This window comes from Taudactylus pleione, unplaced genomic scaffold, assembly GCF_031769625.1.
Source record: "Taudactylus pleione unplaced genomic scaffold, aTauple2 ptg000005l, whole genome shotgun sequence".
NCBI lineage: Eukaryota > Metazoa > Chordata > Amphibia > Anura > Myobatrachidae > Taudactylus > Taudactylus pleione.
Window position 1 is genome coordinate 15,642,288 of NW_028284408.1, and position 19,596 is coordinate 15,661,883.

The 19,596-nt window shown below is 43.5% G+C and overlaps 1 protein-coding gene across 1 annotated transcript in view; it reads left to right on the forward strand.

Moving 5' to 3' along the window:
* Positions 1–421: 421 nt before the first annotated feature.
* The window catches only part of SERP2 (stress associated endoplasmic reticulum protein family member 2), a 46,931-nt gene continuing 27,756 nt past the window's right edge, over positions 422–19,596 (forward strand). Inside the window, exon 1 of the mRNA XM_088477102.1 lies at positions 422–835. Coding sequence (XP_088333228.1) covers positions 752–835 — 84 coding nt within the window. The 5' untranslated portion in view covers positions 422–751. The remainder of the gene's footprint in view (positions 836–19,596) is intronic.

Genomic DNA, 19,596 nt, shown 5'->3' on the forward strand with positions numbered 1-19,596 from the left:
GGGGGGTTCACAGTTTCTTTGTTCAACTCAGCACCATGTAATCTATGATTTCAGAGGACTGCAGCCAGGGATCTACACAATTACACTTGCACACACACATTCTGCACCGTGATCCTGTACGTTCAGTACACTACTAGCATATGCATAGCAGAATTCTCTGTGCTGTAGAGTAATAAAGCCAGGCATAGACCAAATGGCCGGTGCATGCTGCACACACAGATACAGAAGATGAGAAGAACGCATCATCATCAGCCTCCCGCGTCATGAGAGACGCTTTACACACAACGCGAGCCAGGTAACAAGGTGACAATTGGCGCGAATCCAACCATCCTATCACAGCATCCCTTCCGAGGCGCATTGTCCAATCAGAATGCCCCAGGTACTTTTTCCTCATTGCGCGCTTGTCAGTGAGGACCATCGCCATGGAAACCAGCAGCCGGCTTCTCAGTTCCACTCATTCATTCCAAATATTTTGTTGCAGATCATTGCGCCATATGTAAGTAGTTTGTCCTCATATCTCCGGGTCCTTCGGCGGCCCCTAGGTGCAGAGAGACGCCGGGAGAACACGCCGCCTAGGGCTGCAGGTGGCGGAGAGGAGTTTCGTTTTGTGATGACACCATACAAGAGAACCCAGGTGTCCGTGACGTTATGACGCCTGTAGACTGCCGGGGTGTGTGACCGGTAACGACTGTCTGCCTGGGTCCGCTCTTACCACGGTGTCACATTGCCGCTCCTGCCTCCCGGAGAGATCATGGTGGCCAAGCAAAGGATCCGGATGGCCAACGAGAAGCACAGCAAGAACATCACGCAGAGGGGTAACGTGGCAAAGACCCTGGTGAGAAACAGGAGGGGGCGGATGCCATCATCACCCATCTGGGGGCGCTGGGGGAGGGTCATGGTGTGTGGATGTACGTCACTGTCATGTTGTATTTGGGTATATAGGCAATTACTACTACTCAGTGCAGTTGCATATGCCAGATATAGGCATTTTGTGGCTCATGCTGTGGTGTGGGACTACATGTCACAGCATGCCATTTCACCATCAGGCTGCTACATTGGTAGTTGTAGCCCCACAACAACTGGAGAGCCACAGGGTGCATGCTTTTGCCAGTGGTAGTCATATACCTAGCCTAGGACATGATAATGCTTCATATGCCCAATGGCCTGTGCACTGTATAACTTCGCTGCTCTAATGTACAAGGACAAATATAGCTCTGTTTTACTATACAGTATACCTATGTATCTAGTCATCAATGGCAGGACAACAGACACTTTATTCTTTTATTTGTGTAAACTGCATCATAGGGGTTAAATGTAGTTCTTACCTATTTCGCCAGGCATTGGTGCTACTCTGTTTGTACGTACAGTGGGGTCTATTCAGCAATAGTGACGATGTTGCCTAGAATATTATCGGACAACGTTGTCACGATTTTTTATCAATTCTAAATATTTATGGCTGCTATTCAGCATTATTTTCTGCAGGGACAGCGGTTGCGGTAACATGCTGACCCTGCGATGTTTCGGAAGGCATTGTTATCAGTTTCTGAAAACAATACCTTCTGTTACTGCTACTGCGCATGCTCAGTCATGTGCTTCTGAACAGTCTCCGTCCCTGTTTTGAGGTGACCGGCGACGGGTAAGTGCATCTCCAGCCTGTCCAAAGTGATTGACATGACAGGCTTTATATTAGTCTGTATATTTGTATATTTATGTGCTTTTAATTTAACATTTATATATAAATGTTAAATATAATAGCACATAAATATACATGTATACAGGCTAATAAAGCCTGTGTACACATGTCAATCAATTTCGGCAGGTTTAACAGTCTCTAGAGTGATACGTGTCTGCGGTCACTGCAAGCCAAGGACGGAGACTGGGCGGTGTTACAGGATGCTGCAGGGACTTATGGGAAAACTGCCCTATGTCCCTGCAGTTTTGATGTTATTTCTTCATATAATGCCATTCTGAGATGGCGTTATATAAAGTAATGATTTTTCGAGTAATTTAAAGATTTTTGCTTTGCTGAGTAGTAAAAAGTTTTAAAGCACTGTAGAGATCAATGTTTGGTCCCTACAGTGCGATACTCTGGTGGTACTGAATGATGATTTCTGCATTTTTTTTATGTAAAAAAAAATCATTACTGAATAGACCCCAGTAAGTGAGACTCTTATGCATTGCATTGTGCTGCCTGAACTCTTGTCATTCCAAACTAGAGCAGCTTATATGCTTGCTATATTATATAAATCAGGAGCTAGTACATAATTTGTTAACCAGCTGGACAGTGTGAGTTTTGTACGTAGAGAAGATAATGACCAGGCCTTAACTGAGAGTGGCTGTTAAAACATATTTAGCTTCAATAATGGGTCTGTTCATGCTAATCAAGCTCTGGAAGTGCTTGTGCCAATTAAAAAGCAAGTGTATATGCCAATACTATTACTGGGTGTCAGAATGCTGGTTTTGTAGGCATGGATTTTCTAGAAAGCAGCGCTTTCTACATTCTACAGTAAAATATATTTTATGGCAGATTAAAATATACAGAAATTGTATACATCCATATTGAGTATATTTTATTTTTTGTCAGTAAATACCCTAGATAGAAGTTTAGAATAGAGAACATGCAATAGGGTTTGGCCAACGTTTACAATTTCTCAAATGTAGATAGTCAATATACAGCAGTAATTTATTTTGTATTTTATTTACATTTGTAATATGTAAAGCAGCCATGTTGAATCCCATTGCCTTTTAAACAAAAATTTTAAAGAGAAAATATAAGCAATATATCACCACACTGACTGTATTTTAACAATATTATGTTGAACATTGTCTCATGAAATGTGAATTCATACTGTAGCAAGCATGATCTGAATCCTGTTGGTGTTATTAGAAAGCAAACCAGTAAGACATATTTTGTTAGTACAGGTTGAGTCTCCCATATCCAAATATTCCGAAATACGAAATATTCCAAAATACGGAATTATTTTTGCATGACTGAGATAATGAAACCTTTGATTTTTGATGGTTCAATGTACACAAACTTTGTCTAAGGCACAAATTATTAAAAATATTGTATAGAATTACCTTCAGGCTGTGTGTATAAGTAGCGTTCCCGCTAGGCTGTTTTAGCGGGGCGCGGCGCCCTGCCCTCCTTCTGGAGGGCAAAAAGCACCCTGCCCTCCAGGAGGAGGGCAAAAAGCGCCCTGCCGTAACAGCCTGCGGGAGCTGTTCTCACCCGCGGGACACAGTGTCCCGCGGGTGGACAAACATGCGGTGACCCGGTCACCGCCGGAGAATAGACGCCGGGCGCATTCGCCCGGCATCTATTCTCCCTTTCTACAGCGCTTGGGGCTGCCCGGCATGTCCGTAAGCGCCGGGCATGCCCCCAAGTATGACGAAAAGGGGACGCGTCTTATAAACACGCCCCCTTTTCATAACCACGCCCCTGCCGCCGGAGCTAGAGGGAACACTATATAAGGTGTATATGAAATATAAATTAATTTAATTTCTGTACACAAACTTTGCTTGAGCCACAATATTATTGAAAATATTGTATAAAATGACCTGCAGGCTGTGTGTATAAGGTGTATATAACACATAAATGCATTCTGTGTGTATATTTGGGTTCTATTCCCAAGATATTTCATTATGATATGTAAATATTCCAAACTACGGAATATTCCGTTATCCAAAATACCCCTGGTCCCAAGCATTTTGGATATGAGAGACTCAACCTGTATACTACTCCCAATGTCTCATTATTTAAGCAGAAATCCATAATGCTACTAATCTAAGGAAACAATGTACACGTTTCATGTGTTCCGCAGGAATAAAATGGTTCTTGATAAATAAAGACATCATGCTGGAGCTCTCAGGGACATTAGGGGCCCATTTATTAAGGATCGCATTTTGCAATGCGATCAGGGCATGCAGGATCGCCCATGATCGCTTTGCAAAATGCGATCATACCGGCCGAATGTATGACCCGGCACATGCAGGGAGACGGGCTCCGAAAAGAGCCCGTCCCTGCGATGTGGCCGGAGCGCATTCCGGGCTGCTGCGCATGCGCAGTCCCGTGGACAGCACATGAGCAGCGCCCATTGCCGGCGGAGGGATCTGGAAGATCCCTCCGCCGGCTCAAATGCGGTAAGTGCCCATAGGACACAGCGGCTAACGCTATCTGCAGATGGCGTTAGCTGCTGGGGTCAATATCGGGAATGCGAAGCATTCCCGATATTGATACATTTGGCAGCATCGCATCCCCCATAGAAAACTATGGGGGAGGCGGCTGCCGGCGGCAATGGAGGGATCGCAGCAGGTATCGGAGATACCTGCTGCGGTCCCTCCTTCATATATTCGGGGGATACTTAGTATTTGAGGTAAACCCCCGAAAACAGGTGTTTTCGGGGAATTTACCTCAAATGATCTTTGATAAATGTGCCCCATAGTCTAGAAAACAAATATGCAGAAAACAATAGCTTTTTTTTTCATACATGGGGATGTTGTGGATATCCCTACATAGTGATACACTGTATTCAACTTAAAGGAATTAGCAATTAGCTGTGCTTCCTTATTGTGCCGCAAATCTAATGCTGTTGTATAAGGGGATATTGGAATGGTACCTAGCTAGTAAAGTAAAAAATGAACATGACACTTTTGTAATTAATGAGATTGATGTGTTTTAATGTGTTATGACACACCATCACTTTCATATAAAGCTTTGTATATTACATATTTGAATATTTTAAAAAAATGAATGTACATAATTTACATATGTCATGGTTATTCATTTAAGAGCATAGCTTGGTTCCAACATTAAATTTGATAAGTATTGGTAGTCTACACTATTATTTGGATATTCAGACTTTAACAGCTCATGTAAAACAATAATCCGGCTCTGTTTCAGCTGCACCCTAGAGCTGATTGGAGGCCTCCCCATCAGAGCTCTGTGGGGTCTATTTATCAAGCTGTGAAAAGTGTGGAGAAGTGAACCAGTGTAGAAGTTGCGCGTAGCAACCAATCAGTTTTGAAGTAGCATTTATACAGTACAGTCTATGAAATAATAGATAGGAGCTGTTTGGTTGCTATGGGCACCTTCTCCAGTGCTTCACTTCTCCACAGTTTTCACTGCTTGATAAATAGACACCAGTGGCTGCTGGTGGGGGCAGAAGGAGAGCGGTCTCACTGCCTGCTCTCATGCATTGAGGACAGAGCACCGGGAGCTGTAAAAGTAAAATGGAGTCATCCTTTCTGCTTTCACTGCTCAGAGCATTTGATGGCCGGGGAGGGGGGACTTTCTGGAGGTGATGGGGGGGGCAAAGATGGAGGATAGAGAGATGAGGGGAGGGCGGTTAGAGGTGAGAGAGAAACAAATGGTTATGTTGGCAGGGATGAGAGGGAAAAAGCTAGAGGAACACAGATGAGAGAGAGAGAGGAACAGATATAAGAGAGGGAGACAGACGTGCGGGAGACAGAGAGATGGGGGGAGACATAGATGAGAGAAAATGCAGGGTGGGGGTCAGACATAAGAGAGATTGGCGATGAGGGGGACAGAGATGAGAGGTAAAAACTAGGAATAGAGATAAGATAGGCGGGACAGAGATTAGAGAAACACAGGGGAGACAGAGATAAGAGAGATAGATGGCAGGAGGGGGGACTGAAATGGGAAGCTGGGGAAAGGCAGAAGGAAAGAAAATGAAAGGTCCAAAATACTAGTGTAATAATATTATGTTACTGTGATAACAAGCTGAGTTCTGTTAGTATTATTTTCTCTTTACATTATAAAGAGTTTATATTATGTAAATATATTGCTTTGAACCAGTGACATCATAACGCTTGTAAGTAATGATGGCCAATGTGATAAGATGTCACACCTCAACAACAGTCCTATACTGTGCCTGTTCACTATAGGATTGTTTTGGGCACGGTGCTGATAACTCAGAAGGGCACATTTCATGTTTGAAGGGCAAAATTTTGGACGAGTCGTTAAAGCTGAAGTAAGTAAATGGTATTTTAATGTGTAAATTGACCACTTTAAGCTTAGTTTTGTATTTCATTATTAGTTCTTCACTAAATCACATCTTATTCTTTAAAAGCAATATTTATATTCAATAAAATTTTTAATACTAATAAACACAATTGTGTACTGTTCTTCAGGTTTAAAAAAGCTGCACATAAGATACTAGGGGAGCAATTCAATTGTTTTAGGTACCCATTAATTATGGCGCTTGTCGCGGCTAAACCTGTCTAAAGTACTGGTTAGGCGCTCAAACCACAGACTTTTCTCACACTTCTGCTGGGCACCTCAGGAGGTGGCGAGCAGAAATGTGTGCACCCATGGCACTCAAGCCCGAACAGAGCAACAATTGAATTGCTCCGTCGGGCACCCATTAGCTAAAGCCATAATTAAAACAATGGACTTCCCCCTTAGTGTCTTTTTATGTGGTGGCGAAGGATCTAACTGCTTTACGATTATGCTGCCAGTAGTAGGAGGGGTTCAGGTAGCTATCAGCTCTCCAGCTGCTATTCACTGTTATGGCCTCAGGCACTGGAGGGCGGGTGTCGTCGCCGGAGGCAGAGTCTGGGGAGCAGAGGATTTCAATGTCCTGGCACTTACTGGAGGAGCTATTTGTTGCTTTGAGACCCCGCTCATGGAAGCACATGTTATCTGGCACCAGAGAAGCAGCAGCAGCTACTACAGTCAGAAGACCAGGCTCCAGCTAGCAGGGGGAGGGCTTATCGCTCAATGTCACTGCAGGACAACTATGGAGGGGAAAAATAACTTGTCTTGTTAGCGAATGGGCCACTATCAGCTCCACTTCTGTCTGCTGTAGGAGAATTATAGTTAGCTAGAAACAGGACGAATGAATAAGGCTGATCTGCATCATGCACAGTGCAGAAAGTTGCAAACTATCTGGTAAACCTAACATATTGTTGCAATTCTGAGTAAAAGAACAATACAGTTCCTATAAAAAATAATGTTTTGCAAACTGTCTGGTATTCAAATCTAATAGATACTTCACTCACTTCTTTTGATGTCTCATATACTGTAACTCCTGCCAAATCCTGTAAGGTACAAAGACTATCTTCTAAATACTTCTCTCATTCCATCCTGACTACCAAGACGCACCTAGAGCAGTGCTTGGCAACTCTATGTTGTGCTACCTGTTGATAATTCTTTACTGTGATTATTTGTGACACACTGATGTTAAACATTGTAATATGCAAAACCATAATCAACAACAAATATAATTACATGTAAAAAATACAAGGCATCTTTTTTGTTTGTTTTACATTTTTTCTTTATTAGAGGTGTCAGTCATTCTTGAAGACTTGATTAGTGAGTTGAAACAAGTTTGTATAGATAGAAATTTATCAATGAAAGGAACAGAGAGAACTATTAAGAAAGACATGGGACTAGGAAATCCGGAATGTAATGGTCCGGAGAGTTTTAGCTAATATCTCTGGTAATTTCCAATCAGCAACCATAATAAATTGTTGTCCTGGCATAGGCTGGAGTAAAGGAACTGCATCCAAAGAAATAGTTTTGTCCTACTGTTTGGTACTTCTCTTTATGGATTTGAGTCGGTGTACCCTATTTTTTTTAACTATTTGAAACTCGCTGATGTGTTTTTCAAGTTAGGGTAAGAGATGAGGGGAAGTCCACACAAGAGTTACAATACAAAATTGTGATGATATTTTTAGTATTGCTCCCAATTTCCCTGATAAGAAGGAATATGACAGGAAGTGTATGAAGGGCTGGTCTGTGTGCAGAAGGAGTCTGCAATAATGTGGTTGTAAATATATTCAACTTGCAACAACGGCTGGTCATTGCCCAGTCTCTGATGTTGGTAGTGTAATGCTGGGTACACACTTAACGATGTGTACCCAGCCGATGTGTTGTGCGGTGAGTCCCTGAGGGGGTGCCAGCATCGGCAAATGCGTACACACTTGCCAATGCCAGGAGCAATGGCGCAACAGCTGGGGCCATGCTGCATTCCTCCGGATCAGACGACATATCATAGTGTGTACCTGACTTTAGACGAAAAATAAATTGGTGAAATAAGTACTGATTTGAGCAGCGAATGAATATAGCTATATAACTATTTAATAGCCCTTGCATATAATATGAATATATTTTTATCTTTATCTGAAGCAGCTTTTCAATAATTGGTTTCCTGGTGGTTGGTAAAATCAGATCAAAGCAGTACAGATTATATTGATGTTACATGGAGTTGGGTTACCAGTGGTCAGAATACCGACAGCGGCATCCCGACCCAATTAGGTAAGTTTCCTAACCCTAACCCTCCCCCCTACCCACCTTTCGGGCAGCCTAAGCCTAATCCTCCCTGCAGCATAACCATATCTATCCCCCCAGAGCCTAACCCTAATACTTACCATTGGAATGTCAGCAGTCGGATTTCTGGAGTTCTGAAACTGAATTGAACTAAATGGAATGATTGCAGGGGGATTTTTCATTGACATCAAACCAGTCTGTGATGCTAATGTTCAGGTGTCAGGCAGAGCAGAGTAAGGGTGGAAGAGTACAGATACTTTGAAATGTGTCAACGGCTGCTGCGACTGGAAATACCTTAAGATGGGTACACACTGAAGAGATATGTAGTTTCCGGACGAATCGGAACGACATGTCGTCTGGATCGTTCAGTTTGTACTGCCAGTCTGCGCACTCCCGCGGCCGTTAGCGATATATTCTGGTCGGCTGTGCTGCACGGCCAACTGGATGATATCACATGCAGCGCCGTGCAAGTTAATGAAGGACGGAACGAAGGATCATTCCGTTATTCCATCCTGCATTATACCATTCTGATGTGTAGCGCGGATATAATATGTCAACCTGTTGGCCGCCATATTGTCCAGGTACACATCGCCCCAGTGTGTACCCAGCTTAAAAGTGTGACCAAACGTCAACAAATATTAAACATGATGGGTATATGTAGGAATAACTAATCTTGGCACAAATGGAAATGCAATAACACAAATACAAGTAAGAGTCTAAAATGGTTACTTTTCCCAGTATACACAAATTACCATACTTGAGTAAGAAATCATTTTAGGTTCATATTTATTATTGTATTTCCATTTGGCGCCAAGATTAGTTATTCTTAGATACCCATCATGTTTAAGGGCAGAAAAGGAATGTATGGATTTCATTGCGGCTAAACCAAAAGTGGGTTTAGCCGTTTCTAATCAATTAGAGTAATTTTGCCTTTGCTCCCCTACCAGTCAGAGGGTAGCCACGCTGTTTGTTTATAATGACTCTAACCCAGTCATTCGCATCGGGACTCCTTCCAGGAGCACTCCTGCAAAATTTATTAGATTCTTTTTCTTGCTACGTGAATTGCAAGCCTGGGAGAATGGAAGAAATAATGAAACTTTCCCCAAGGATTATAGGGCCGGATTCAATTAGTGGCGAAAACGGACGATTTTTGCCCAAAAAAACAGGCAAAAATGGGAGGCTCGAAAATAGGCAAAAATGTTAAGAATTTGCGTCTGTACCCCCAAAAATGGCTGACCTACATCGGAAATAATTTTAGAAGTATACGATTGGCCATAATAAAAGTATTTTGGGGACTTAAATTGCGTCGATTGGTGGTAATTATTTGCGTATATGGAAAAATGGTTAAAAATTCTAGAAAGCAATTTTTTTTCCTGGAAATTACTGTTCCACATAAATAGGGAGTACGTTTAAAATGGGTGCAAGTTTATTTTCGTGTCATAAAAGCGCAATTTAAAAAAACGTTAAAGCGCCTGCTGCGGCCACGTGCGATGTTTAAAACACTTGACTCATCCATACCGCCTCCCGAAAAACCAGACCCATTTTCAACTATTTTTTTTTTTTTTCTCTCCCAAAAATTCAACCGGTAGTTTTTTCACCAAATTACGTAACTTTCAAAAAAAATAAAAAAATGGTGTAATTTATCATTCGGGGGAATGTTTAAAAGGTTCTGAAAGAAATCCCCACATTTTTAATCAAAAATAGGGATTTTGCATTTTTTTTTTCTCCTGATCTTAAGTAGACAATCGTCCGTTTTCTCTTTTTTTTTTTTGGGGTGAAAATTGTCCGATCTCACCGGCAGCAGCGAAAATGGGCGATTTCGCCGCTATTGAATCTGGGCGTAAGTGAGAAGAAAATGGGTGTTGGGTCGTGTTTTATTTAAAATATAGTATATGTGTGTGTATGTGTGTGTGTGTGTGTATGTGTATATATATATATATATATATATGTGTGTGTGTGTGTATTTATATTATTTATTTATCCTAGCAGGCCCTGGCAGAAATTGTTGTCCTGTATTTTCCCCAAAAAAGATACTTTAATTTCGCACGGCTTATTACTCCACACCCACTGGTATTACTTGGGTGATGGTACGTAATTTTTTTGTTGCTGACCTGATGTTATCTAGGGAATTCTGGGTCTGATTCTGCAAACGGCTAAACCAGTGTAAAGTCCCGGTTAGGGCACCCAAATCATGGACTTTTTGCACATTTCTACTCACCGCCTCAGAAGAGGGTGAGCTGAAGTGCCAGCGCTGGTGGATGTTCGCTCTCCATTTGGAACATCAATTGAAATGCTCCGTTGGGTGCCCAGAACTGACAGCCACCACCCAGAACTGACAGCCACCAGCGCTTACAATTGAATTTCCTCCCATATGAGAAGTTGAAATCACCAAGTTAAGAAGTGTAGAATGAAAAGGGGGTCGAGTACAGTGCCTTTAGGAACCCCTACAGGAAGAAGGTGGGGTTGGTGGAGGTTGAGATGGATGGGCTAGTTGAAGCGATAGGAAGAAAACCAGGAGAAGTGCACAGAGAAAGAGTAGAGGAAAAGAGTGTGATCTACAGTGTCAAAGGCAGTAGAGAGGACAATGAGGACAGAGGAATGACTCTTGGATCTGGTGGAGGGGAGGTAATTAATGACTTATAGCCATAACAATGTGTTCTTAACTTTTGCTACTGTGATGTATCATACCATTGCTCTTATCAGACATAAATCTTGTGTCACAATCAGCCTAGGATGGTGACCCACAAATGTGCCCCAAGACACTTTTTCCGAATCATGGCTTATCTGATGGTTGTACAATAGTGCAGTGCTTATTCATATACTCCTTATTTTCCGGATATTATTTTGGAATGCATTTCAGCTGTTCATTTAAATGAATGTTTTCAAACTAATGTATCTTGACTAGTAAGGAAAAATTTGTTTTGAAGCCATGGCAGAAAATAACCCGCCTCCCATGGCGAATGAAAATTGCATTTTGTGGAAAATGTAAATATATGTATTAGTTCATTTTTAGTTAACAAGCTTTGCAGCTCAAGTTTCAAATAGCCTCTTTAAGGGGAAGATTTAAGTAGTTTTTTGTGCTGCGATAATTGGCGCACGATGTGGCAATTTAATTGTCTTTGATCACCCATTAATTATAGCGCTTGTTCTGCACGAAAGCACTGGGTTTAGCCGCGGTTTCGCAAGGTGGCTGTCACTGAAGGGTCACGATGTGCATCCAAAAAAGGGACTTGGACACTAGAAAAGGGTTGTGTCCTTCCCTTTAACCACTGTAGTGGACCGGAGTTGCTGGACTGCCCCCAAGCTCTCTCCGCAGTGTAAATCGATGCACAGCCGGTGATTGTTTCACCGGAATTCCCCCTCCTTCCCCTCCATGGGACACTGCGGCCCGCGGGTGGGGACTGTTGTTTCAGTGTAGCACCGTCATAAGGGCTGGGCGAATTTTAGCAATTTCATATCGGCCACTGTGTGGCGCCCCTCTAAAACAGCCTAGTGGAACACTACATACGCATGGATATACACCAGGGAAGGGCTTTGTAGCGGCATTCGCATAAGGTCGCAGATATGGACACTGCGGCATCCGACTCACAATCAGGTTCCATGTATCCTTCTCTAATTATCTGACCTATTACCTGCAGAAGTTTCTGCTGCTTCTGATTCATTGAGACCTTCTGTAAAGAAAGGTTCACTGGCAAGACACAAGCTTCTCTACTCTGTTATCTTATGTCTATATTTTGATATGGTGTGAATATTTCCAAATGTGGATCGGTTTGTCACATGCTCCAGAAAATGGAGGAATATGCAGGAAGAAGCTCCAGAGGCTGTGTAACTATATGGCAGGAGCAATACGCTTGGCTGACTTCCAGATTGCATTCCTGGATCAAATACCTAAAAAAAAATTCTGTATTAAGTAACAGCTTGAAAATAAATTGCCAACATAGTTGTGTTGTTTGATTTGTGAATGCAGTGGCAATACTATACCACACACCTTTTATATCTGAATATTGGTTCTAGGTATTTGCACCAGATTTCATTATTTACAGATGGGCAGAATTTCGTCTCTACGTTTTCCTTGTTCTGTACTTGTAGGAGGAGATAAACTTAGATTCTCAACAGTAGCTGACTTTCTCTGAATAAAAATGTTTTATAACTGGCACCACCTATCAGATTGGCACCTTCTATAAAGTAAATTCCATGGTTCCTGTCTCTTGCCAAGAGGGAAATGGAAGGTTCCTAGCGTCTTTCCACAGAAGAGAATCAATACAACATAAATCCCTCAATGCAAGTTTAGACTGGAAATAGAAATAGATGATATAGGGGCTAATTCAGCATTGCACGCAAATGTGCAGAATGGGTCCTGCAGGCAGAGGCATTTAAGGGGCAGACGGCCCGTTTAGCGGGAGTGCCAAGGCCAGGGGCCTTGCAAGCCGGTCATCCTGAGTAAGCTGAGGCTTACTTAGCTGGCTGGCATCCCAGCGATAGTTATCCCAGCCTGCGACCTTGGTCACAGTGCTTGGATCGCAAATGCAGCACTGGGTGTCATACACCTGCTGCATTTGCATAGTTATAAGGACGGCATTACAAAGCTGCCTGCGTGCAGCTTTGCTATTCTGTCCCAACAGAATCACCGCCATAGTGTGTTCCATTCTCTAAATACCTATGTATTTGATTAGACTGATGTTTTTCTTTTAAGTTGCAAGTATCTTTTTTTAAGTGTGCATCTGGTTCTTAGACAGGTCCTTATATCCTTTTCAATGCCTGTCTGGATGGCAAACAAATATGGTGGCTACAGGGTCAGAGCTCTATGCATATTATGTGATGTCAGAGCAGTGAGAAGTAGAGGGAATATGTCATAGTGCAGATCTCTGACTTAGGTCAGTGGTGTGTCCAAAGCCCCTTTGCTCACTACACCATATGACAATGGTTGACATTGTCCAGGATACTGAACAAAATTATAATCAACAATTTTATCATCCATAGTAAGATGAAGGAACAAACACATTGTGGTCTGCCTCCAGCAAATTATACTTGAAATAAAAAATATACAATATTTTTGTCATGCAATTTCTTTAAGCTCTAACTGAGATTGTCATATCAGAGTGGTCGCAGGCTGTGTGAGCTCTCTGAGTAATGCCCAGTTATACCACTCTATTGTGCACTTGATTACATCAAGGTGCCACTGCCACTCAGATCACAACCTGGTTTACCGCAGCTGAATTGTAAGCAACACTAGTGTCTTGCTGGCCCTGTAGTCCTCTGGGGTCACCACAGGGATCTTGATGGTCGTCCTTGTCCAGTTGCCTTTTCTTTGTCACTGTGTTCATCACTGAGCCTGGCTTCCAGTCTGGCCTGTGTATGTGGTTCCCCGCACTTGGTTACATTGAAATCCCTGTGATCAAGACTGCAGCTCCAGCTTTGTGACCCTGCTGATTATTCTTACATTTGGAGCCTGTGGCACCTTATGCACCAACTGGAAGCCCACTAGGGGCTCTCAACTCCCATTTAGATGGCAATGGCACCCTTCTAAAAGTCCCAGAAACCTTGGTTCTCAGCAATCAGAGGGGCTTATGTCTACTTGCACTTCTTTTACTACCTGAGATAAAATTGCCCTGCAGTGAGACCAACTCAGGCTATAACCATCAATCTGGAGGTCCCTGAATTTGTTCAGGTTAGTTGTGGGGGGGGGGGGGAGGGGGGGTTTGGGGAGAGAGAGTATCTTTTTTCAATAACACTATGCAGCAGCTGACATACATTAATTGTAATAACGGTATTAGTGTACTCCTCAGCACTTTTTCCTCTTGAACTTTGTACCTGTACTATAACTCCATTTTGAGGACCGCACAGACCACACTCCACAGAGGTTCTGACTGCCACACATTCTACCATAATGTCTGTCAACGTACTGCTTGTTCTGCAACCATGGAATCCACAAAACGCCTTTCTGTCTGTAAAGTTTCATAACTCCACATGTCCTTCCCTCCTAGTGAGGATGGAAAAAATAAACCACCTTCTGTAGTCTTTTTAATCATAATTGGAGACACCACAGGTGGATGGCTCCTGAAATCCACTATCATCTCTATCATTTTTTAGTGGATTTAGCTCCAAATTATTCAGACTACGTCAAAGGGCCAGCTGTTGAACTTCCCTTCTGTGAGCGGACTCCTCACCATCATTGATAAGTTCAATAATTGTGGTATCGTCCGCAAATTTCAAGAGTTTCACAGATGGATCACTAGAGGTGCAGTCGTTTGTTTATAAAGAAAAAAGCAGAGGAGAAAGTATACATCCCTGAGGAGCCCCCATACTAATTGTCCAGCCACTAGATTAGTAAACCTTCCCAAACTCAACATGTGATGAGTTTGGGAAGGTTTACTAATCTCCTCACCTGCTGCTTCCTATTCTCCAGAAATTAATGATCCAGTAACTAGTAGGAACCGAATTCCCCAAACTAATAAGTTTAGTGTAGAGTTTACCTGGAATAATTGTGTTGAACGCTGAACTGAAGTTAACAAACGGGGCCCTCGCATATGTACAGGGCAAGATGTTGTAGGATATAATGCAGCCCCAGGTTGACTGTATCATCCACCAACCTATTTGCTCAATAAGCAAACTGCATAGGGTCCAAAAGGGGCATTCTCCAGATGGGTCAACACCAATCGTTCAAACATTTTTATGACCACAGACATCAAAGCAACCGGTCTGTAATCATTTAAAACCATGATAGAAGATTTCTTAGGCATCAAAATAATTGTAGAACACTGTAAAACATTGTAAAAATGTGAGCCAACTGTACAGTACAAGAATTCAGGCTGGATGGCGACACACCATCCGGACCAGGTGCTTTCCTCGACCTCCGCCTTCTGAACTTTTTGGCCACCTCCTTCTCCCCCACCTTTTTAATGCAGGTGAAATACCCATACCACATTGTGGGGAAATTCCAGGAGTTCCTGTTACTTAACCAACATGTCAGGAGTAGTAAGTGAAATGGAGTCAGGCTTTTCGAACTTACAAAAAAATTATTTAGTTCGTCGGCTAATTTCTGCTCCTAGCAATATGGGTAGATGTCTTCCTGTAGTTGGTAATACCCTGCAGGCCTCTCCGCACTGATACTGGATCATTCACTGAAAACTTATCTTTCAGCTTAGCAGCAAAGCACCTTTTTTGCCACCCATATCTCTTTAGTCAGTGTGTTCCAGGCCTGATTATACAGGTATGACGAAGCTGCCTAAGCTTTGCAGTAAAAAATGGTTTGTTATTAAAAACACAGAAGGTTTTTGTTGGCATATACACACACAGACACACACACACACACACACACACACACACAAAAACTAATATAATATGTTACAATATCAGTAAAATAATTCAAATAACAGCTGCAGCCTCAAATACACTCCAATCGGTGAAGTCATAGCAAGCCTGACGTTCCGACTTCACCTCATTTGTCCATCTCCTCATTGTCTTTACCACAGGCTTTACTGATCTCAATTTCTGCCTATAAGTCGGTAACAATTGAACCAAGCAATTATCCAAAAGACCCAAAGCAGCGCAAGAGAGAGAGCGATAAGCATCCTTTAAGATGGTATAACAATTATCCAGTATACCCTGGTGAGACACTTAATATGCTGCCTATACTTTGGTAATTCCCGACTGATTCGCTTTGTTGAAACCTCCCAAAACAATAAGCAGAGAGTCTGGATATTCACGCTCCATATCAATTAGAAACGCCGCTAAATGCTACACCCCAACCAGAATGAAGCAAACTCCTACGGAGAATAAAATAGTTTACAGTTAATAAAAAAAGACTCCATATGAGACTACATGACTTATGTAACACTGTAACATCCGTGCACCAGCCTTCATTATTATAAAAGCAAATTCCCCCCCCCCCCCCCCCCTGCTTTCCCGGACAGCTCCATAACACGGTCCCCTCTGTACAGACGGAAACCCGGCAGATGCAGAAAATCGTCAGGAACAAACTCTCCCAGCCAGGTCTCTGTAAAATACAAAACAGCTGATCCCGATATGCACCGCCAAGAAGCAGCAATAGTTCATGCAACTTATTGGCCATGGGGCCTGATTCAGAGCCGCTCGTAAGCGGCCGCTCTGAGCGATGTTCGCACATCTGCGCATGCGTATGGGTTGTAATGCGCATGCACCAACCAGTCATTGCGGTCGGAAATCGAGCGCTCGCTAAATAGCGAGTGCCTGCTAATTTGAGTGACAGGATGAGGCATTTGTGGGTGGTAACAGGGGAAGGTGCTTGAAAACGGGGAGTGGTGATCCGAACGCAGGCATGCCAAACGGTCAAAACGGGCGTTTTAAGGGTGTGCATAATTAACAAAGCAGCGTCATCGACCACGTCACTTGGTTGTTTCTTAGCCTGAACTGTTCGCATGATTGCGGTAGGAAAATCCTACCACAAGCACTGTGAGCAGTTCAGATGCCTTTCGATGTACTCGATTAATCAAATAAATAGCAGAGATGACGTATGATGCGAGCGGCCAGGGGGCGTCTTTACAAAATAGCAAGCGCATGTTTCGTTCGCTCGCTCAGACATAGAGGCGTCAACAGACCGCAAAGAGCGAGCGCTCAATTTAAATAGCCGGCCCCTTTTTCTGAACGAGCGAGCGCAAATAGCGTCCGGCTCTGAATCAGGCCCATGGAGTGGACATTCGCCAGCAGCAGCACTGCTGGGAACGCAGACTGATGCCCTATCCTCCTCCACATAACCAGTGCACCAGCCTGTCTCCCCAGCTGGCGCTTCCTCCTAAGCCTGCCAGGAGCCACTTCACCTATCAACTCCTTAGTCCGGTCAGGAGTACAAGCAGCAGCCACCTCCTCCACAGCTCCGGCTCCAGACTCCACAAACTTTGCAGGCTTAATAGGTTCCACCGGCTCCAGCTACCTCCCCCGCTGGCGCCCCTCACTAAGCTCATGGGGGACTGCCGCACCTCCAGTCCTGCACACATCCTCCACTCTGGCTCCACAGAGAGCCCCTGCATTCCCACCAGATTCACAGAGAGCCACTGCGCACCTCTGGTCCTTCACACGGTAATGTCTAAATCCCCTTCACGGAGAGGACCCTGACGTCATTAGTTACTGTCCAACGTCATTCCCTACCATCCTAGTGGGCATAGAGGGGGAATATAACCTTGTGGCAAGCGTAGTGAGCCAGTGAGGGGACAACTTTTTCTTCTTTTAGTGGCCTTATTGGGCATGTAACTGCACTTCCGCCCTCACTCACGTCACTTCCAGGTCCCTAACATGAAGGGGAAATAAGCTCAACCGTCTCCATACCTCTGGTCCCACACCATAAGCTCTGTGAACTCTGGCTGAGCAAAGAACGACAGCAGGGTAAGATAACGTATTCCCAAAAGCTCTTCTCTGCCATAAGAAATTAACAGTGCAGAGACCGGGCAAGCCCACAAACAAAGTGATATGCTGCTGAACTTTCTCCATCAGAAATTGTCGGATCTCCTTCTGCCTCTCTGCCATACCATCCTGGATATCCCAGCATTTCCCCAAATTAAACATGTCAAAAACTTAACTTATTGTCTCCCCCTTCTAGAGCTACACCCCACCCTCTCTTTCTGTTGCTCTCCTGCTTTCTCGCTGCCTAGGTGTTATCCTTGACTCCTCCCTGTCTTTCACCCTGCATATTCCAAATATATCTATTTTCATTTCTACATACGGAAAATCTCTACAATCAGGCCCATTTTCACAGCGTTGCCGCCAAATCACTTATCCACTCGCTCATCATCTCTAGTCTAAACTACTGTAGCCTCTCCTCTTCTGGCCTTCCCTAATTCGCCTTTCCCTATTTAAATCAATCATGAACACTACTGCTCATTTTTCTTTTTGCGACATTCCATATACCCTCTCTTCAACCAGCTTCACCCCCGCAGCCCCCCAAGAATCTAGTTTAAATTCCTGTCTATCACTTTCTAAGCACTATCACTGCCCCCTCCTACGTTTCCAACCTCACTCTGGGCCTGATTCAGAAACAGATGCTAATGCAATTTTCACACAGATTGAGTGATTGTTTGCCATTGCGTATGCACGGCGCGTGCGCTGCAATCTCATTGCGATCACGCACGCAGAGAGGAATCCATTGCTAAGTGAGTGACAGACTGCCAACGTTTGGGGGGAGGTAATGGGGAGTGGTCACAAAAACGCATGCATGTCTATCCGTTTAAACGCCGTTACATGGGCATGAATAAATTAGCCACTGCCATTACATATGCAGCTCTGCGTGTCAGAAAAGCTCCCATGGCTGCGGCAGGTCAGACCTGCCTCAAGGGTAAGATGGCCGCCGAGGTCATTCAATGTTACTGATGTTAACGCAGGCATGCGTAGTCGCATGCAGGTGAGATGGCAGCAGTGGGTGTCTTTATGCTCAGATGAACTTTGTTGACATTTGCATATTTTCGCAGCTGCGTTGCATATGAAAATGCAGTTGCAATCACATTAGAGTCAGTCTCTGAATCAGGCCCTCTGTCCACACTCCCTCTTGCCCCCTTCACTTTCTTCTGTTTGTTGCTTCTACTCCAGTGGTTCTCAAACTCGGTCCTCAGGACCCCACACAGTTCACGTTTTCCAGGCCACCTAGGTGCACAGGTTTAAAAGATTCACAGGTGGAGCTAATTATTTCACTTGTGAATCTGTGAGGTGAACTGGAAAACATGCACTGAGGACTGAGGGCCTGATTTATCAATGAGTTTTATCCAGCCAATCAGCTTCCAATTGTCATTTTTCAAACAGATGACAGGAACTGACTGGCTGGAGCACCATTCTCATACGCAATGAGTTTTATCACTTGTGAGTGATAAAACTCGTTGATAAATAAGGCCCTGAGTTTGAGATCCTGTGCTCTGTTCCACAGGTTGTCAAACTCTGTCCTCAGGACCCCAAACAGTGTATGTTTTCCAGGTCTCCTCACAGGATTACAAGTGAAATAATTAGCTTTCCACTTGTGGATCTTTTAAAATGTGCCAGTGAATAATGAACACAAATGTGCGCCTGCTGGATGACCTGGAAAACGTGACCTGTTTGGGATCCTGAGGACCGAGTTTGAGAACCACTGCTCTACACTACACTGTTTACCTCCTCTTATGCCCACTTCCAAGACATAAGCTGCCCAATTTGCTCCTTATCTGCTTCGGATTTCGATTTCTGAATCGGACACCAAACGTATTCTCTCTGATAGTGACTATGACGATAATTTGATAACATGAGATGCAAAAGCTATTCCCTTTTAAAAATATAACAATGTTTTACAGTGTAGGTTTTTTTTTTATATT